The sequence below is a fragment of the Typopeltis vanoorti genome, chromosome 1, assembly GCF_054136105.1.
Source record: "Typopeltis vanoorti isolate ZY-2024b chromosome 1, IOZ_Tvanoo_1.0, whole genome shotgun sequence".
Taxonomy (NCBI): domain Eukaryota; kingdom Metazoa; phylum Arthropoda; class Arachnida; order Uropygi; family Thelyphonidae; genus Typopeltis; species Typopeltis vanoorti.
In genome coordinates, this window is record NC_143549.1 from 25,987,738 (window position 1) to 26,011,180 (window position 23,443).

Genomic DNA, 23,443 nt, shown 5'->3' on the forward strand with positions numbered 1-23,443 from the left:
TATGAAAATGAAAAAGATATAAACGTAAAAATTGCAAAATATTTAAAAATAACAGGTGTAATTAACTCTATATTTAAACCAAACCTAGTTCAAAAACAAACCAGGCTAAAAGTATACAATACATTAGCCCTACCGGTCTTAATGTATGGAAGTGAAATCTGGACAATAAAACAAAAAGACAAAGATTAACAACAGCAGAAATGAAGTTTATGAGAAAAACTGCAAAGTATACCTTATATGATCATAAAAGAAACGAAGATATTATGAAAGAATTCAACCAAGAACCAGTAATAGAAAAAATTAAAAAATATAAACATAAATGGATGGAACACATTCAAAGAATGAAAACAGAAAGATTACCAAAACAAGCCTTAAAGTACAAGCCATTAGGAAAAAGAAAACCAGGACATCCTCTTAAACGATTCAACGATGACTTCTAAGACCGGAACAGGCCAAGCTAGGCCTAAATCCTTGATACGCATGATGATGACAAATGGATAAAGCAGTTATAGTTCATGATAAAAATAATTATTTTAGAAATTTTAATCTTCTAAATTTTGTCTGGCATTTTGGCAGCATTGACACTGAATGGCATTGAAAATAAATCTAAAGAAGACTGTTACGAAAATCACTAAATCCCTCTTTGAACTCACTTTGCAACACGGCTAATTTTGTAGCATATTCATCAAGAGACGAACAGTTGGACTGAGTGAGAAGCTGAAAATGAGTTAAGTCTTTCCTCCCAAAGTTTGAGCTTGGCCACAAAAGCTTTGATGTGATCAAACAGAGTGTGCACCAGTTGATCTTTGGATTGTAGCCATGTATTTACGTCATTCATATGCAAGGCGATGTTGGTCACAAAGGCAAAGTCTGTCATCCACTTCAAATTGTTAAATTCCACAATCAGATTCCCCTTGGTTTGCATGAACTGCTGTATTTCGCTCCTTAAGTCAAAGACTCTTAAGAATCTTCTCTCTGCTCGACCAATATGCATCACTATAATAAACCACATTGCTGTGATCTGCTTCACACTCTTGGGTCAAAAACTCTTGGGATTGACGATGATTCAATCCTCTTGCCCTAATAATGTTGATGACAGTCACATTAACTTTCATGACATTCTCAAATCCAATTGTTTTTGTGCAAAAATTCTCCTGGTGGATTAAACAGTACTAATGGACGAAATATTTTTTTCTTCTAGTTCTGGTTTTTTCCATAGCAGCGCAACAAACCCTTCATTTTTTCCCACCATAGCAGGGGCATCATCAGTTACCATGCCCTCGAGGGTTGGTTAAGCTGAGGTCGAAATGCTGGAGCATTTTCTTGGCGGCTTGAAGAATATGAAACTGATATTCTTGATTTCGTTGGAAGTGCCTTTCGTCGGGACTGATATAACGCTTGTACCTATCAAGGGTACGAGCGCTAGCAGTTCTTCTGTCACATTGAATTGTTGATCAATGCCAAAGACAAAGATAGCCAGTTGTGCTGTATCCTTCACATTTGTGCTCTCATCTAAAGCAAGTGAGTATGACGTAAATTCGGATGACCATTTTTTTAAAGTTCCTTCAATGTACCATCACAAAGTTCCTTCATCTACCAGCACCAAGCTGGTAGATGGCTGGAGAAGCATGTCTATTAAATATTTATTTTTATAGGATTTTATGTAAAGAATCAAATGCACAGTGTTTCTTGTGAATCTGGAAAGCATCTTACAATTCTAAATACCACAGTATAGCTTAGGGGCCCCATGGGGCTTCATTGAAATTATATTTTATTTAATCACGTTTTAATGTGAAGTAGTTATTTTTTTCAAAATGGCAGGCCTTTCCCTTATCTAATGCTCTTGTAATTTTATCATAAAAGGCTAGCATATTGCTAAAACAAGAGCACCCCTTCACAAATCCATGTTGACTCTCACTGATAACGTCACCCTCATCTGCCCAATACTTTCTCCAAGATCTTACCAACTACTGATGACACACAAATTGGCCTATAATTAGACACTTCCAGTCTGCTACCACCCTTATGCAATCCCTTCCATTCCATGGGCACCTTTCCCACAGCCAGAGACTTTCATTGAAAAGCCAGGTCAAGGGCACTGTCAGTTCCTTAGCATATTCTCTCAAAACTCGTGAAATACCATCCAATCTCACAGCTTTACTAACATTCAGAGTACTCAGTATGTGGAACACACTCTCCTCCTGAACTTCTAAACCTGCTCTATCCCTCTAGTATTCAAACTGATTCCTCCAAGATGAAATATTCCAATAAAGTGTTCATTGAACAATTCCACTACGTCCTCTACATCAGTCACTCTATTCCCATTTTTATCAATGTCATTCTTCCACAGTCATTTCTCCTCCTACTGGACACATAGCTAAAAAAATTCCCTAGGATTTTCCTTGGATCTAAGGGCCAATCTTTTCACAAATTCCAGTTTCGCCTTCCTTACCACTAGTCACTCTTCTGGCCTGTGTCTTATATTCTTCATGCATCTTCTCTTCACCTGTCTCCTTATATCTCTTCCATAGCCTCTTTTCGCATGTAGCTCCTGTTTAATATTGTTTGTCATCCACTTTACTCCAAATTGTGTTCTCTTCTTCACTCGTGGAATACAGCTTACCATTGCTGCTAACAAATATTCCTTCACAATTTCCCAAGCACTAATGATATCCCGGCCTTCCAATTCCTCCCGCCACGAAACTTCCCAAGTTGATGTCTAAGACTATTATAATCACCTGCTTTATAATTCCACATACGTTCCAGTCTGTTTGACGGGAACATATGTGGAAAACCATATGGTCACCCTCTCCAACTGGTGGGAGAGATGTCATCTCAGTTATTATCAGCTCTTCGGATGCTATAACCAAATCCAAAACTCTTGAACCTCTTGTCCCCTCTGTTATATGTTGTCTAAGACATTTGTCCCTCAAGAATTCTAGAAATTCAATTTCCTTATTGCTACATGCATCTTCCTTTCCCCAATCTATACTACTGTAGTTAAAATCTCCCATAACAATCTTTCTTCTTGCACTTGCCACGCTCAACTGTCTCAACATCTCCTGGTCCCCGCCCTCTGTGCTCCTTGGTCTGTAGCAACACCCCACTAAATATCCTGTCTTGGGATATTTAGGGGATATTATGGGATGGGATACTAAGGCAAGTGATGTGAAGTCATTAGCCTCTATATACAAGTGGCCCAGTTGTGAAGTGACTTCATGTGCAAACTTTGCTTACACTTGGATAAATGATGAAACGAATATAATTTCTTGGCATCTTTAATTTATACCATTGATTTTGTAATGGCATAAGACCAATGAGAAGACAAGACACGCAGGCATCATTTCGTAATTACAGAACACACTCAGTTGTAATGCAAAGTAACAAAGACAAGCAACCTAAAACAAATATGCACTAATTAGCTCATTACCCAGTGATGGAATATTCAGAATTTGTCCATTAATAGTGGATGTTAAACATGCAAAGTTGAGAAAGAAGTCTACATTTTCCCTAAACATTTCATTATATCGATTCTAATCGAAATGTTTTTTTTTTTTTTTTTATTGTTTTCTGAGTTGCTATCATGTCACTATGTCATCACTGGTCCTGTCCATTCAACCACTTCAGACCACCCAGAATTCAGAAATGCATTAATATAGTTACATGAAGAAACCTAAAGTTTGACTTTATTGAGTTTCTAACATTTAAAGTTTCAATGTTTACTTATTGCTTTTTTTTTTTTTTTCCCATAAAAGCAATTCAAGACAGAAGTGTTAGAAGCAAAAATGTAGCAAACAATGGTATTAAAAATAATAAATGACGAATATAATAAATAATAAAAATAAATAAGTTTGTATTACTTATAAAATGTATGAATTTTTTACTCAGTCTGATAAACACATTAATATATAAACAGTTAATATATATATGCTTCAACATTGGTAGTTACACAATTATATTGTTATGTGCCATCCAGTCATGATGTATAATGTGAAAACTGAATTAAGAAGACAGAAAGCAAACAACTGACTAGATCCAGGAAAAATCACATGACCATGATATATATATATACAGGGTGTTCGGGATAAATTTGACATATTTATAATTAATTATATTTTTCCGTAAGTTACATGTATTAACACACACTTCTCTTCATTTAAAAGTTTGGACCCTTCTTCATTCATATACAAGATGTCAGAAAGGATGGATAGCTGGAACCCACCTGAATCATGGAAGAGAATAACTTGTATCATGATGATTCGTGCCCGCCATCAAAATAAGGATATTACGACTGCTGCCCAATGCTCCCTGAATACAGTAAAAACAATCAGGCGTGAACTAGAGACTTGCAATGGTGACTACGAGGATGTAGCAAGAAGAAAGATCCCTAGCAGACGATCTGATTGCGCTCGTACAGCAGAATTCCTCGCAAATCTGCAGGAACAGGTGTTGAAGAACCCTGGCATTGGAATTCAGGCTTTGTTCGTGGAGTTGCTAACTGTAGTCAAGCCCTGGATAACAAGGGTAGCCAATGGTAGGCCGTATGTATGGCAGCAGGATTCGGCCCCTTGCCACACCTCTGGGAAAAGTCAAAAATGGTTGTCTGAAAATTTCTACGACTTCACCAGTCCAAATGTTTGGCCTCCAAACTCCCCAGACCTTAACCCCATGGATTATTTTGTATGGGGCGCAGTTGAAAAAGACACCAATCGCACTTCCAGTAATACAAAAGCCCAGTTAATGGATAAAATTAAAACAGTTTTTGCGGCCCTTCCCAGGGAGACTGTAGCATCAGCTTGTTCGAGGTTCCGAAGCAGAATTGAAGCTGTGATCGATGCTAATGGTGGTTATTTTGAGTAAATCTTGTTGATAGTATTGTAATTAACTCTGCCTGTAATGTTTTTTTGTCAATTCATTAAATTTAATAGATACAAAGAAGATTTTCTTTTTCCTTACGAAACTGTCAAATTTATCCCAAACACCCTGTGTATATATATATATATATATATATATATATATATATATAATAAATAATAAAAATAAATAAGTTTGTTTGTATTACTTATAAAATGTATGAATTTTTTACTCAGTCTGATAAACACATTAATATATATATGCTTCAACATTGGTAGTTACACAATTATATTGTTATGTGCCATCCAGTCATGATGTATAATGTGAAAACTGAATTAAGAAGACAGAAAGCAAACAACTGACTAGATCCAGGAAAAATCACATGACCATGATATATATATATACACATATATATATACATATATATTAGGCAACTGTGGTAGAGTACACTCTGGCTAACATCTGATGACAGATATTTACCTGAGTGGCAAGTTAGGAAAAATTTTTTCAACTTCTACTATGGCTCTGTTACCATTATTTCATTTAATCATTTAATGGACTTTTGAAGTAATTACTCCAGACATCTAGGATATCCTTATCTTCAGTTTTCATGTCACCTTTATCATCTTTGATTACTTTTATAATACTCTTTCCTCCATTTCAAAGTTTTTTCAATAGCCTCCAAATACTTTGTCACCTTCCTGATATTTTTACCAAAGTCTCCCGGTGACTTGTTAAGCTATTTTCTTGCATAGCATAGTTTTCTTGTATTCTTTTAGGGTATCTGCCAACTTTTTCATTAGAAACTTTTGGTAGGCTTACTTCTTTTCCAGGACTACTCGTGTCTAGCTGGCATTATTATTTTTCTAACCTTGCAGACAACTTCACTACATGCGTCCCTAGCTGAATCAGTCAACGTCTTCTTCAGAATTTGCCATTGAGACTCCAAGGGTTGGTTCTTGTTTTTGAACTGTTTCATTCATTCTGCAATAATGTTTGTATAGTTAAGTCTACAGTTTACCTGTAAAAGCTGCTCAACTTTAATTATTTTTAAAACTTTACATACTGTTCACAGTATGTAAAAAGTAATGGTTTCAAATCCTCTGTACACTTATCATGATAATATCACTATTAACAATGACAGTCAATGAGACTTTTCTTATTTCTTGTGTCTTCTCTCCATATAAACTTATACACATCTTTATGAAACTATAATTTCATTAACAAAATAAAACTGGCACAATCTAAATATTGTAGACATCTACACATCTTATTTTTACACCACCTTTGTCTCACAAGTAGTTGAACAAATATATTATAATTGTAATATTAATATTATCCTAAGTTAATTTTCACAAATCACACCATGAATTGGCTTAGTATGGTTAAATTTGAAAAATACTTATAAATGCTCATTAGACCCGTGGTTACAAATGGAAGCAAAGCATGGACTCTTAGCGAAAAAGACCAAGACAGTTTGAGGAAATTTGAAACAAAGATTATAAAAAGAATTTATGGACCTATTGAAGAAAACAGTGTATGAAGAATATGGAACAACAAAGAAATTAGTAAGATACTAAATGAAGATATTGTTAGGTTCATAAAACCACAAAGATTGCAATGGTTAGGTCACGTACAGAGAATGGAAGACTTCCATATGCCAAGAAGAATGCTGAGAGAGAAGATATATGCAACAAGGGAAAAAGGAAGACTGAGATGGAATGATAATGTAATTCAAGACTTGACTACTATGAAAGTGAAAAGCTGGGAAAGATTAGACAAGGATAGAAGATTATGGAGGCATGTTGTAAAGGCGGCTAAGGCTCACAACGGAATGTAACGCCAAATGGTAGGTAGGTATGATTAAAATTGAAAATTTTACATTAACCAAACATTTTTAATACTGTTACTTCATCATCAAATTCCTGACATGTACCCTCAAGGGGTGTACAGGATATAATAGTACTACATGAAAAATTCCTACCTACAATTTTCCTACAAATCAATCTGTTACTAAGACTCCAACATTATCAGATCTTATATTTCTAATGTCTATGGCACTTTGTACCGTATCAATCCACCTATATCTTGGTCTTCCTTTGGGTCGTTTTCCTGCCAACCTGGCAGAGAACACTTATGCTAATCTTTCTTTGCCCATTCTGTTTAAATGACCATACCACCTGAGATTAGCTCTGTTCAAGCATTCCTGGATGCTGACAATGTCAAGTTCTTTCCTAATATCCTCGTTTTTAATATGATATTGCCATTGATGCCATCTGTTCATGCCTCTAATCTTTCTCAGGATTCTCATATCTGCAGTCTCTACTCTTTGGTCAAGTGTTTTACTTCTGACCCAGCTCTCAGATCCATAAGTTAAAACTGGTTTGAACACTGTCTTATATACAGCTAATTTACTGTTCTGACTAATTTCTCTCTTATTCCATATGAATTTATTCAATTGACTGTCTACCATAACAGCTTTGTTGATTCTGTTGTCTATTTCTATGTTTAATTTACCATCTTCAGTAAAAATCATGCCTGAGTAGCTGAAATATTTTATTTGTTCCACAGGTTCTCCATTCACAACATAGTTGACATTTTCAACAATTCTACCTATTTTCATTGGGTCTTTTTAATGCTGACGTTCATATCATATCTTTTACAACAGTTATTCAATTTAGTCAGGGAATCTTGCAAACCTGTAGCGGATTTATTTAGAAGTATAACATCGTCTGCATAAAGCAAAGAGTGGAATTTAACATCTCCAATTCTAATATCATGTTTAATACCACTTTCCTTCATAATGTGATCCATATAGATAATGAATAACAGAGGGGATAATGTACATTCTTGTCTCACACCAGATTTAACATTAAACCATCTTCCTGTAATTCCTTCAATTCTAACTGCTGACTTACAACTCAAATAAAGACTAAATATTGCTTGATATAATGACCGATTGAGAGCGTATCACTATAGCATATTGAATAGCTTCTCTCTTGGCACCTTGTCATTATGCCTTTTCCAAATCAACAAAACTTAAATACAGATCTTTGTTATATTCCCATGATTTCTCCACTATTTGTCTTAATAGTGAAGTGATCCTGACAGCCCCTATTTGACCTGAATCTAGCTTGTTCTTCACCAAATCTTTTCTTCCACAATTCTTCTCAACCATTTCTCAAGGACACTTGCATAGATCTTGCCAGGAACACTCAGTAGGGAAATACCTCTGTAATTCTCACATGCAGTTTTATTTCCCTTTTTATATATGGGTACTATGAGAGCTCTACTCCAATCATCAGGAATTCGTCCCTCTGTCCAGGCTTTCTGAACTATGCAGTGAAGCCACTGTAAGACTCTTATACCACCATACTTCAGCATTTCTGGTCGAATATCATCTACTCCTGCTGCCTTTCCACATTTCAAGCCTTTGATGGCTTTTTCTACTTCAAGTATGGATATGTATTCCTGACTGAATGCCTGGTCAATGTTTTTTTTTACCACTGAGCTGTCATCACTGCTTGTTTCATTTAGCAGTTTTTCAAAGTAATTACTCCATACTTCAAGGATATGTTTTTCTCCCGTTTTCATGTCACCTTTATCATCTCTTACTCCTTTTACAGCACTCTTTCCGCCATTCCTAAGCATTTTCAAAATAACATCCAGAATATTTTGCCACCTTCTTGATATTTATTTTCTATGCTCTTGCCAAAGTCCTCCCATGACTTTTGTTTAGCTAGTTATACACACTGTTTAGCTTTCTTACATTTGTCTCTCTATTCTCTAACAGAATAAGAGGACTTATTTGCCAGGAACTTTTGATATGCTTTCATCTTTTCCTTCACTTCCTCTTTAACTTCCTGTGTCCGCCATGGAGTTCTAATTTTTCTATTCTTGCAGACAACTTCACCACATGCCTCTCTAACTGAATCAATCACGGTTTTCTTCAAGGCTTGTCAGTGAATTTCCAAGGTTTGGTTCCTGTTCTCAAACTCATTTTTTCTTCAATAATCTTTGTGTATTTTAGTCTACAGTTCAAATCTGAGAGCTGCTCAACTTTCATTCGCTTTAAAGCTTTCGCACATGTTATTCTTTTCAATATGAAATTCAATTTTGTCCTGCTCAAGAGTAAATAGTGATCACTTCCAATTTCAAATCCTCTGTACAGTCAGGTGTCCTGCACCTGGGAGAAAACATCGCTATCAACAATAACACAGTCAATGAGACTTTTCTTATTCCTTGCCTCTTCTCTCCACGTGAATTTGTGCACATTTTTATGTTGGAACATGGTGTTAGTAATAATCAGGTCCATGTCCTGAGCAGAAATCCAACAGATATTTGCCATTATTATTAACTTTGCTCTTTTCTCCAAATTTTGCCAAAATATTTTTGTATGTCTGACAATCACATCCTACTCTGCTATTTAGATCACCAACCAGGACCAACTTTTCCTTTTTCATTGTGTCAGTTGCTTCATCTAAAAACTCAAAAAATTCCTCCACTTCTACCTTACTAGAACCTTTTGTGGGACTATAGGCACAAATAAGTCTTATTGTCCAGTTCTTCATTCTGATATTTACTCACTTCACTCTACTTGAGACTGCTTGCCATTCAAGAAGAATAGCCTTGTATTTTGTGTTGAATAATATGGCTACTCCTTTTCCTTGATTGTCATTGCCTGAATATAACATTTTGTATTTATTGCTCAGAAAGATCTCACCAGTTTTTGTCTTTTTTGTTTCAGTCACCCCTATTTATGTCGATCTGGTACTTATCTAATTCCTCAGCTAGCTCCATTTCTTTGCCATTCAGGCTTCTTATGTTGACATACTGATCTTTAACTCTGGTGATGTTGAGTTGGGGTGTGTTTTTAGATTTGTTCCAGTAGCTGACTTTTCAATGTTCGCCCTGGTTCCCTGGCAAAAATGAACGTGGGCCTTGTTTAACCTGGCGACGCCCCAGCTGGCATGAAATTTTGTCATGTTGTACCATCATTTTGTATTTTGGTTTAACAAATAAGAATACAATTTGGTCGGCTAAATCCCAAATTGCCAGCCCATCCTCGTTCGTTCAGTATCCAGGTAGATACTCAACAGGGTGCACCACGAGAATGGCGAGGATTGGACATTAGGTCAGAAACCTTGGTCAGTTCTCTGCATTCCTTTAAAGACTATGTGGAGGTCTCCTCTCAGTTACACAGCTTTGACCCTTAAGTACCGAAGTTTCTATGATTCCAAAAACATTATCCACAAAGAATTTGTTCTGCCTGGCCAAATGGTTCAATGGCGAGTTTTATCTTGAAGTTTTGAAGCGACTGATAGCGAGATTTTATGGCGTATGGTATGAATATCGCGATGCAGGAGCTGGTCACTTTTGCACGATAATGCACCATCTCATCTTTCAAATATTGTGAGATAGTTTTAGAGCAAAAACCAAGTTTGTGTGTTGCATCACTTGCTGTATTCACCTGACTTAGCACCCTGTGACTTCTTTCTCTCACCCTAACTTGATTTGCCGATGAAAGGAAAGCGATATGACACAATTGAAACGTTCAAGCAGCAGTAACTACAACCCTGAACAACATTCCAAAAAAACTATATAAAACTAAAATTAATATAATAAGTTAACTACTAGAATTAATTGATCATGCCATATGCTGTATCGAAAATGAGGGAGAGTATACTGATTGAAATAAATGATTTCAATAATTATAATTGGCCTGTGTTTTATTTTCTATCAAAAGTTCGGTTTCTTTTTGAACAGAGGGTGTGTGTGTGTGTATTCTCTTGAGAAACTTGAGAAATGTGTATGTGGCAAAAACAGATTTTGCAGTTGGCAAATAGCTGCAGAAATAAAACAAAAATTTTATTTAATAAAAAAATTAAAACAATTTTTTTTAAAAGGAATAATGAACAATAATGCCATGATCAATATAGCATATCATTGTTACTAGCATGCATTATTTTCATTTATCATGAATACCACACACAGATAAGATTATTATCACCATCATCAACACATCTCCATGGAGTCAAGAGACTCATTGTAGGAGGTCCCACTCTCACATGCACGGCTCATCCTACCTCAACTTAAATGAATTCACTGCCCCATACACATCACACTTGCAGGCAATGCATTCCAACACCTACCACTCTCCATGCAAAAAATCTACTCCTCACCCCCCTGCTCACATCTGTCTTATATAGCTTCCAGAGATGGCCTTTCGTTCTACCTGTCTCCAGATGTTCTATGAAAAATCTCATCCAAACTAATCCAGTAATTACCCCTTGCCAACTTATACATCTCGATTATGTCTCCCCTCTTCCTTCTATCCACTAGGCTATGTAATTTGCATTCTTTCGATCTGTTCTCATATTCCACATTACAAAGACCGACTTAGTCAATCATCTCTGTACTCTCTCCAACATATTCTTTTGAAAACCTGGCAAACAAATCTATGCAGAGTAATTCATATGCAGTCTGATTAACATCTTGTACAATGGAATCAAAACATCCTTGCTTCTACACGTCAGTGTTCTCCACATCATTCCTATAATCTGCTGTGTTGTCCTCATAATTTTAGCAAAATGTCCACAAAATTTCAAGTTCCGATCCACCATAACTGCCAAGTCTTTCATCTCCTCCACCTTCTCTAAAATATCCCCACCAATCCTATACTCTACATCTCATCTTTGTTTCCCAAATTCTAAAACCCTTATACTCTGCAACGTTAAACTGACCCCCCCACACACACACACACTTGAGCTTTAGACAATCCATTTAGGTCCTCTTGCAAAGCTAAAACACCTGCTCAACTTCTCATAACTCTCTCAAACTTTTACATCATCTTCAAGCAACTGTATATTACTATTTACACCCTTTCCATTGTCATTTACATACAAATGAAACAATAATGGCCCCAAAAGAGCCCCATGGGATATGCCACTAGAGGCTTTCATGTTCTGGGACATCACTCCCCCATACACTATTTGCTGATACCTATCAGACAGCCAATCTCCAATCCACTAATCTACTATCCAACCCATCCATTTAATATAATAAGTTAACTATTAGTTTGTCATGTGGCAAACTATTGAAAGACTTTGTATAATCTAACTTCTTCTCTCTTCCATCATCTATATGGATGATGATGAGGCCGAATGAACTCTTTCCACTTCTGTCTGACCCAGGAGAGTCCGAACAATTCTGTCCAGTTTGGTGTCGCTTGTTGTGATTTGGTTTTCAGGTCCTCTTTTATTTTGTCTATCCATCTAATTCTGGGCCGTCCTTTGGATCTTTTATCTTCCATTGTTGTATTCAAGGCTTTAGATGGTAGTCTTTCTGTTCCCATTCTGGTCACATGGGCAAACCATTGCAGTCTTCTTTCTTGGATTTTGTCTATTGTTGTTATTTCTTGTTTTAGTCATTTCTTTTTTTCTTCGTTTCTTAGTCGATCCAGCAGAGATACTTTAAGTAATCTTAGCCAACCCATTTCAGTAACTAATAATTTTTTCTCTTCAGCCTTTTTGAGATTCCAGCATTCACTTCCATAGAGGAGTATTGGGAGGACCATTGTTTCATAAATGTCTCTTGACTTCCATATTTTATTAAGTCGTGCAAAAGTTTGGGATGCTTGACTGATTCGTCTGTTTATATCTTTTATAATTTCACCATTGTACTCAATAACTCCTTCAAGGTAGGTGACGTTTTCTACCTACTCTAGATTCTTACTATCAATTTCAATTTTCAGATTGGTTCTTCTTTTTCCTATTTGCGTAATTTTTGTTTTGTCTATATTTATATTTAATCCAGATTTTATCCACTCCTCCTTTATTTTATCAGAAATTCGCTGTAGATTTTCTTCTGAACTTGCAAGTAATGCAATGTCGTCTGCAAATTTTAAATTTGTCACATTTCCCCCATATATTTTGATTCCGGAATCTTCATTCTTGTAGATAAGCTTATACGTTGGTGATACATAACTGTTAATTTTAAGGAAAGAACAACTTAGGACTCTAGGACTGACTTCAGTTGTTTTCTTCAGCCATTTTTTACTCAGTGTTAGTGCCTGCGTGCACATTTCATTAATTTTTATGTTCCCTGAAGATGGTAATGTAACATTACCGAAATATTGGAAGTATTAATTTAAGTTATTTAGTTAATATGATAATATATGTTGTTCTTTCCTTAAAATTAACAGTTAGGAATCTTCATTGTTTAAGGCCTTCTTGGTTGCTTCTTCCAGTGTAAGATTGAACAGGTCTGGTGACAGATTGCATCCCTGTCTTATTCTGCTCTCTGTGTGGAACCAGTTGGTTAAGGTGTCCTCCATTCATACTGCACTTTCAGATTTCTCATACAGATTCTTTATTATTCTTATGGTTTTGTTGGGAATTCCAAATTCTTCCATAGTTTTCCAAAGTTCTCTTCTACAGAGTGAATTAAATGCCTGACGAAAGTCTATGAAATTTATGTAGCAACTTTGGTTGTATTCTAGTGTATAATCTAAATATACTGTATATGCATCCCCCCCTTTGTCCAACATATTCATCACCTTGTAATAAGTAAGCAAGCAGACTGCTAAAACACGATCTTCCTTTGGTAAACCTATGCTGTTGATTAAAGAGAATTCTACTACTGTCCACAGAGTTCTGAAAATCCTTCTCCTCACTAGCTTCTCCAACACCTTGACCACAACTCCAGACAAGCAGATTGGCCTATAATTCGAAGCTTTAGTATTATCACCATCTTAATGAATCAGAACAATTTTGGCATCATTCCACTTCTTTGGGACCCGGGCTAATCTAAGATACATATTAAAAATGTACATAAAAGCTCTTGTTAACTCCCTGGAACATTACATCAAGACATGCACTAATATGAGGACAGTCTGAAAAGTTCTAGGCCTAACAATGAAAAAACGAATTTATAATTTCAAAATTATTTTTATTTTTCAACATAATCTCCCTTAAGACTAATACATTTATTCCAGAGATGCTCCAGCATCATTATTCCATACCTGTAGTGGTTCTCAGTAAGATCTGCAAAATACCCCTCGACATATGCAGTCACCTCTTGATTCGAAGAAAAAGATTGACCAGCAAGGAAGACTTAGTTTTGGGAAGAGATAGAAGTCAGAGGGAGCCAAATCTGGGGAATAGAGTGGATGTTCCAACAATTCCTAGTGCAGATCCCTTATTTTTCCCATTGCCAAAACACTTTGTGGGCAGGTGCATTGTCCTGATGAAAGATTATTTTTTTTCCTTCTACAAACCAGGTATTTTCTCACAAATTTTTTCGTCTAGTCTGGTTAAAAGATCAAAATAATATTCCCCAGTTATTGTTTACTCTTTTCAAGATAATTAATAAACAAAATGCCTTTAGCATCCCAAAACACTGATGCCATGACCTTTCCTGCTGATCGAACAGACTTTGTCTTCTTTGGTGCTGAACAACCGGCTTCTGTCCAGTGTTTTGACTACTGTTTGGATTCTGGTATGTTATGGTGAATCAATTCTAATCTATAGTAATAAATCGATGCACAAAATCAGTTTAATTCTTGTTAAAATGCTCCAAGCACTGTTCAGAGATTTTCATGCAAGTGCATTTTTGATCTGCTGCGAGCAAGCATGGCCCCCATCTTGTGCAAAGCTTTTTTACAAGCAATTCTTCATGCAAAATATATCCTACACGTTCTTTGGAAATGCCTATAGCCTCAGCAATTTCATGCACTTTGACTCACCAGTCATCCAATACCATATCATGCACTCGATCAATGATTTCTGGTGCTGTTACACTTTTGGGATGTCCGTCACATGGATCATCATCAAGGCTGGTACTGCCAAGTTTAAACTGAGCAGCTCATTTCTTAATTGTCAAAAACAGAGGAGAAGAGTGCCCATAAACTTATGAACTTCAAATGAATTTCTTTTGGTGTTAAATCTTCTTTTACAAAGAATTTTAGAACCACACGATACTCAATTTTATCCATTTCAAGGGATAAAGACAACACTTTTGCTTCAGATAGCTGTATAAAACAAATTACTTGATAGAATAATTGCAATTTCACATAGATGCTTATGACATAGTACCAACTTAAAAAAAAAAAAAATCGTGCTGATAGTACTATCATCTATGGTCGAGGCTGAGAACTTTTCAGACCATCCTTGTATACCATCAAGTCTCGTGGCCTTGTTGGTCCTCTCAGGTTTACTCAATTCCCCATATACCTCCTCCTCACTCACAATCAGTGGTAACTCCTTCATTCACACTGCTCTCAAGTTCTGCATTACGTTACAATCACAAGGATGGAATACTTTAATGAACTGCTCATTAAACACCTCTACTATATCCTCCTCGGTGCTTATCATTCTCCCATTATCACTGACCAACATCCTCCTCCCATAATCATCCTAACTTCTACTGGCCATATATCAAAAAACTCCCCAGGATCTTTTAGCATGCTAACTGCTGTTCATACTGCACTTTCGCTATCCTTACTAAGTGAGTCACCTTCCTTGTCCTTGTTTACTCTTTGTACTCATGTAACTGATTATCTCCACTCATTCTGTACCATCTCCACAATAATTTTTTGTTCTAGACTGCATGCTTTTCCCCTTCAGTCATCCATTCTTTTTTAATCTCCTAACATTTGAAATACACTCACTCATTGCCTCTACCCGATACTTCCTGAGTAGAGATAAAGCAGCACTGAATTCCTTTCCATACAATTCCCCATTCCATGTTATTGCTGCAAGCCACCACCCGAGTTTGCCATAATCACCTGTCTTATAGTTTCACATATAACTTTCTTCCTCACAATATAGCTGGACACCACCCAAGTGATCACTTCATGGTCATTTTCACCAATTGGAGGTTGATGTGACTTCATTTACAACAATATCTTCTGATGAGATAATCAAATCCAAGATCCTTCAATCAAAATGTGGCCTCTTGTGTACTGCTTAAGGTAGTTATCCTTTAAAAACTGGCCATAATGATCTTGATCACCCTTTTCTTATTAGCCAGACCAATTTGTCTAAACATTTCCTTCTTACTAACTTCCCCATTATCAGTGGCAACACTCTACTAAACATTTCATCCCGTTCACCTACACTTCACACCATACTGCTTCAAAACCAGTGTAAGTATTTGCTCCTTGTACCTCCACCCTAGATAGGCACAACTCCTCTCCATCATCAATAACTCCTTTTTGCTTTGTCTGTCTTTGACATATCCCTCCATCTCTATTATTATCAGAATGTCATCCTCGTTCAACCATATCTCACTAATACCAACAAGTTTTGGGCAAATGAACTATCAACATGAACATAATTATACACTTTCACTCGTTAAATTTAGGATGTGTTTGTGCAATTCCCTATCTTCACCACAGCATCCTGCAAAAGTGGTTTTCATATGAATATAATAAAATTTAAAACATAGGATTCCAACTTGGAGATTCTCATAACAATATCCTGAAATAGACAATCAGTTGAACCAGAATATGCAAATAAAAAGTGGTATTTTTCTGGAAATATACATCATATAAAGCACTATTCTAGGAGCAAAAATTAATGTAATAAATTATATTTTCAAACAAATAAATGTTGCATTTTACAGTTTTTGCTATTCCTATTATATTATTTACTGACTTTTCTTCTTTGGATGGTTCTCATCCAACTATGATACAGCATCATTAATCACTTTATGGAATTCCTCCCACTGATTTTCGGCAAGTAAATTTATTGTGTGGGAAATAGGATTTGTAAATTTTGTCAAGTCCTGCTGTGTGCACAAAATCAGGTTGATATATTCATTTTTTTACATACATTTGCATCTATTAATTAACTTATTAATTTATTATTAACTACCTATTAACTGATTGTTCTTTAATGCAATTAAAGAATAATCAATAAAATTTTATGCAAATGTTATTTGATTTTTTTATTTTATTTCTAATGTAGTAAATTTTTCCTTTTAAACTTTCTCTTTACATACACTTTTACATCCAATGGAGTAAGTCTTGTGTTTCGCTATACAGTCATCCCTTAACTAACGCCAGGTTCCGTTCCATTCAGCAGGTTGCAAGTCGGTCGGACTTAAGTTGATACATTAAATCAACAGAATTATAGAGATTAGGGACTTAAATGTAATACGTATACTGTCATTTTAATTTTTAAAATAATGCACAGTACAGTATAAAACTGTACTGTGCATTATTGCCACTATAGAATAGGAGAATAATCACCCAAATCTTCCGCCACAATCACACCTTCATTACCTTCCCTATGTGAAAAAGCAGGCTGTGGCTCTTCTGGTGAAACCTTTTTTTTTTTTTTTTTGATGAAAATGTCCAATGTGCTTTGCTTATTCCTTTTCTTCTTTTCATCATAAATTTGTTTATAACAAGCAAACATCATGTACTTTTCTTTCCACTAATAAGTAGTGTTCAACATTGGGGTCCATTCTTCAGCCATTTTGAGAACATCGCTAACTGCAGAGAACATTTTTGCAAGTCCCTTCACTGTGAATTGCTTAACTACTTGTTTCTCTTTTTCCTCTTCTGCAACACGCTGTTCCTCCAGTTTGACCAATTCGTCATTGGTCAACTCTTCAGGGGCACTTTCTATGAGTTGAACTATGTCATCATCATTCACTTTGAGATTCAGATTGTTTGTTAGGCCCACTATATCTTCAATTTGCAAGGGTCTTCATTTTTTTCAAAAGTTCCAAAATTATGCACAGACCTTTTTAATGTCTTTTTCCATATGCTACTCATACATTGAGAAGTCACTTTGTCCCAAGCCACAGCAATATTTTCAATAGCATGATGAATATTGAATGCTTTCCAGATTTGCATGAAAGTCTGATCATTTCTTTCACTGGCAGAAATGGCTTGTGAAAAAGTTCTCTATAGATAATAAGCCTTAAACACTGCAAGAACTCCCTAATCCATCAGTTGGATCAATGAAGTAGTGTTTGGAGAGAGAAACATGACCTTGATCTTGGGGTGAAGATTACTGATGTAATTTTCACCCCAGAATTAATAAAATTTTAAATTACCTACATTTCCTTTCACACAATAGCTTTCCATTTCACTTGCATAACAGTTCATTAAAGCATCCTCAAACAATTTTTGAGTCATTCCCAACTTCTCCAATAATGAACTGGAAGAGTATGCTTCCTAATGTTTTTGAAGACTAGTGTATTCTCACTGCCATATCACAAGTGGTTTCAGTTTATATCCAGCCACATTGTCCCCTAACAGAATCGTAATATGGTCTTTATGAGCATTAGAAACTAGGCATAGATTTGAGCTTTTTATGGATGAATGTCCTCTAGGGCATTTTTTTTTCCAAAACAAGGAGGTCTCATCTGTATTAAATATTTGCAGAGGCAAATAATATTCCTCTGTAATAATTTTATCCAATTTATTCACGAACTCCTTAGCAGCCTTCTCATCAGCACTTGTAGAATTACCATACATTTTCACATTATGCAATGCAAAACACTGCTTGAATTTCATAAACAAACCAGAAGAAGTGTTGAATTCATAGTCATAATCAGGTTCTGCTTTCTACTTCAACATGTTGAAGAGACTTAGAGCCTTAGCAGTTATTGTCCTAGTGCTAAGGGGGTATGTGCTTTTAGTTCAGGTCCTTTATCCATGATGCAAGTAGCTTTTCCATATCATCGATAAGACCTTGTCGTTGCTTCATCACTATTGTCAATTTAATGGAAGCGGATCCTTTCACAGCCTCTACAATTTTATTCTTATTTTTCAAAATTGTCATCCTTATAGAATGAGGACATCTGAAGTCATGTGCAATCAAAGTGAAGGGCTTACTAGCTTCATGTTACTTTATAATTTGCAACTTCGTTTCGAGATCAATTGCTCGGCTCTTTCTGCGATTCTTTACTAGGTTTTTTTGATTGGGCATATAGGGAGCCATGTTGCACAAATTATCATAAAATATTCAACGATAAATACACAAATAACCTATTTCTCAAACACAAAATCAACAGTTTTGAAGACATGCCAATTGTTGAAGGAGGTTGGTGCTGAATGCGCTGTTGCCACTGCACATGATGCATTGTTGCTAAATAGAAACCTGTTTACTTTACGCTCACTTGCATCTTGTTTGAAAGTATAGTCAAGAATGTTATTTGTTCCCTTATGGGATCACGGATTTATCTTCGAGTGATTGTAACTCAAATGGATGCAAGTTGAGGGATGTCTGTATTTGTTTAGAACTGTGTGAATGACTATGATTACAGTTTCCCATAGGTTCCTAATAATATCATACAACCAGTTAAAGAGAAGAAGCATGGAAAATACTCTTACCTCTTGTAACCGTTTCTTTTTAAAAATAAATACTTTATTTTTTCTTTATGTAATTTTTAAGCTCTTCATAATGATTATACTATGATCTATAAATAACCACAGTATAGTTTATAATTTATAAATAATTAGAACACTAGCGGCATAGATTCATGAAGAATTCTTATGCAATAATCATATACAAGATTATACAGATGAATATTGCAATACTTACGCTGACATGTAAATGAAGGGGATATATCCCATTTAGCAGTTCCATTTTCAATAACACATACTGCTTCATTTTTCAGTTTATCAGAGACATATCCATGTGTACAAGAAAGTTCAAGGACAACTGACGGTGCAAATGGTGGCACTCTACCTTGCAAATCAACTACAGCATTAGGAACTTCTGGGGATTTGTTACATGAATCTATAGCACAAAGATGTAACAGAAAACTCTCAGAATGGAGAAAGCATTTTTGGGAAAAGAACAATATTTGCATTACTAATACAATTCAATTTAAAATAATGAATTTTTACATTCTATTTGGTGTAACTGCAATTAAATTCACTAATTTTTAATCAACTAATATATAATTCAATCTTATTTATTTGAAGATTAATTTATGTAACAGAATAAGATTTTCATCATAAAGCCTCAAAAATAATTATTTGAGATTATGTACTGATCACAACACGACTTTTATGAAATTGGTAACAGTCAAAAAAACTATTCATGATCAGTTCAGTAGTATTAAATCATATCACTAAGATTATCTCATATCCAGTGTATATTCTCAGATATAAAAAATCAAGCATAAAAACAATGCAAAATACTGCATTTACTCGAATATAATGCACTTTTTTTCCCTATATCAAAGCTAAAAAAATCATAGTGTGAGATATATGCAAGGATTTTCGGAAATTAAAGTTTTCAGAAAAAATTGAAAATGGGTATGACTTACCAAGAATCTCCTATTCGCTATTGCTACTTCCAGCCTCAAGAGCAGTTTCCTTGTGTGCATTGTCAAAGTCATCTAACCAAATAGAGTCCAATGAGAAGTGAAAACAGAGCACAAAACAGACAACAATAGTAAGCCAGTAGAGATAGAGCAGCTAAGAAGACGTGCATATGACTGGTGTGGTATTAACAAAAGATCGTGTGACTTGTGACCTAACAACAAAGGAAAACCAACAAATTGTTGAGTTGAAATGCTAATTCTCTACAACCAAATTCCATAATTTCTGAAACTGTCATAACAACATTCACTATATATTTCTAGTTTTAACATGTTCACGATGGGGTGGTGTTTTGTCCATTTATCATTCTGACAGAACTTCTCATTACCGTTTGTGTACTGCTTCTGCGTCATGCAGCAGGCTCAACTCACACAAATTTCCACAATTCGGTTGAATTTTATTGTTGCTTCTGCATCGAGCTGGCAGTTGGACTCGCACACATTATATGGAATGTTAAATTCGGCAGTAGAAGTTTATTTGAAGTTAGCCTTTGTGATCTGTCTTAATGACATTGATAATCTCAAATGCAATCAAAAAACTCTTATTTCATATAATTTAAAAAAATTGGACAATAGTTTTTAGTTAGTACTGTGTTTGCTGGTGCAACACAGTAGTTTCTGTGGGAGGGGTCATATGATTCATTAGTTAAGCTGTTTTTATCCTAGTTGTTTCTAATTGCACAATTTGTTGAGAAATATATTACACAGACTGCAAATGTCTTTTTACCTTATTCAGTGATACAATCAACTACTTGTTTTTCTTGCATCTGCAGTATAGTGGCTGTTGTGGAGGGCTTGTTGTTTACCACGGAGAGCAAGTTACTACCGCCCAAGATGAACGTGTTTAAACTTTTTTTCATGTGCGAGGTATATGCAAAACTTTTTAATTTTTTCTTTTTGTAAAATAAACTTTCATAAAGTCATCTGCTACCATATTCGAGTAAATATGGTAACAGGTGAGAAAAATCATTTTTTAAACACTAATATGATTTCAAAAAGCAAAATCCAAACACAGATTTCAGAATACCAGATTTTTACACTAAATGGCCACTTTTTCAGCAACAACTTCCCCATTTATGAAAAGAGACCATTTCTGAAGACAGTGAGTTGTGTGGTTACAATTTGCTATATAAATCAGGTAGACAGGCACCTGACAGTTTTTTTTTTGTGTTTAGTATGGTTGGTGCAGACATGCTGGCACCAATATCTTACAAATATATACTCTTCTGGGTTTTTCATGCACAAGTGTTTAGAGTGTACTAGGAGTGAGTACATAACAGAAAACTTCAAGCAAACAGCTCATTGGTGCACAAGGTAAAAGGAGAATGGCAAAGATTGTAAAATGTGATAAGAGGGTCACAACCAGTCAAATCATCTCGAAGTGTATAGCATAGTTCATTGCATGCTGTCACAGATGGGGGGGGGGAGGGATGGGAGCAGAAATTCATCTCAAGTTGCACTGTTATCAGCTATAAACAGAAACATGCGACTTCAGTGGGCATGTGATCACCAACACTAGACAGTTGACAACTTGAAAAATGTTGCTTGGTATGTACCGTATCATGCTAATGATAGAACCCGAATATGTTGCCAACAACATGAGACCATGGGCCCTTCCTGCCAAGTAACAACAGCTCAGGCTAGTAGAGGCAAAGGGGTGATAACATGGAGAATGTCACTCATGTTCAGCCATTCATGGCTGAAGTTTATCCATTGTCAAATGAGTTCATCCAGCAAGACAATACACCATGCTGCAAAGGACATAGCATGTTGAAAGAACAATGACAGTTGGTTTCCTTTACTTCAGCAGCCAGCTCAGAACCCCAATCCCTTATACCACTCCACTAACACTTGATCATAAAAAAAAAGTAAGAAATCACTAAGGTAAGACCTACCCTTCACAAATCCATGTTGTCCCTTATAGAATATATCATATTATTTCCAGCCAGTCCTGAATTCTGCTTTTTACCAATTTCTCCAATACCTTAACTACCACCCCTGAGATGCTGATTGGTTTATAATTTGCTGCTTCTGTCTTGGAGCTTCCTTCAAGCAGTGGGACTATTTTGCCCTCTTTCCACTCCAATGGCACCTTCCCACTACTGAGGCTTAAATTAAATAATATAAATACAGGACACAAATAAAATCACTGCATCAATAGACTAATGACCCATTCATCACATCAACAGCAAAACAGGCACCAGATTTAGTAATGATGACAAAAGTGGATTGAATATTTACCAAATACTTGAGCAAATGTGTGTGGATTTGTTTGTTCACTCGCACTTTGAGGAGATTAAATTCTGGAAAGGTCCCAAAATAAGAAACTATAATAACTGGACTATGCAAAGTTAGTCATGAAGACAGACTAAATGAATATAATAAGAATTTAAAGAAAATAGTTTGGTAAGAAAAAGAATGATACAAGATTAGCAAAAACACCAGACATAATGCAGAATGTTCTTGTTCATCTTGACTCCTGGAGAAATGAACAAGACCATTTCTGAAAGTTGCGTAAAGATGTAGGAAAGAGAAGAGGTTTTTAAAAATAAGCAGAATTAATTTCTAAGTGAATAGAGGAAAGAGAGGTGTAAAGACTTATAGCAGAACCCAAGATCTCTAAAGCCCTTGAATTACATATCCTTAGTGATAATTTTAGTCACAATTTAAGTAACTCTTCAGAAACATCAATCCATGAAAAACATTTCTGATAAAATATGGCTACAGCTTGCAAATTAAATATCTAATACTCTGCACAAGTGTAATTTAAAGTAAAGGAAAGTTACAACTTAGTGTGCTGTATTCAGGGTCACGGCAGTAGTGTCCGGCACCTGTGCGCAAAACTTTAGTCTCCCCCCAATAAAAAATCACTTAAAAAAAAAAATGTTTTTTTAAAGTATTTCCTCTTCTTTGGTGCCTTTACTATCCTGGCACCTGCATGCATCACACACATTGCCAGTGTGCCCCTGGCTATATTACACTACCATGCTGCTACTGTGATACACCACAGCAGTTTATGAGATGAGAAGAGATAAGGATTAAATCTGTACATTTAAATATGAGACTTTTCAGAGCCTCTAAAAGTGTGAGGAGGTTTAAATAATGAGTCTCATATACAAGGGACTCAATTTTCCATCCAAAATTTGGTTTTTCACTGCAGAAACAGAAACTAGCCAGAGAATACATGCTTAGTAGACTACTTAAATAGGACTAAATATAATGAGATTTATGTAAAACCAAA

The 23,443-nt window shown here is 35.6% G+C and overlaps 1 protein-coding gene across 3 annotated transcripts in view; it reads right to left on the minus strand.

The window, feature by feature from the left end:
- Positions 1-23,443, minus strand: part of LOC150109850 (protein lev-9-like) — a 189,483-nt gene that overhangs the window by 99,180 nt on the left and 66,860 nt on the right. For all 3 annotated transcript variants that reach the window (XM_090396976.1, XM_090396970.1, XM_090396986.1), the window contains exon 3: positions 19,416-19,613. In XM_090396976.1, the coding sequence (XP_090253102.1) occupies positions 19,416-19,613 (198 nt within the window). The remainder of the gene's footprint in view (positions 1-19,415; positions 19,614-23,443) is intronic.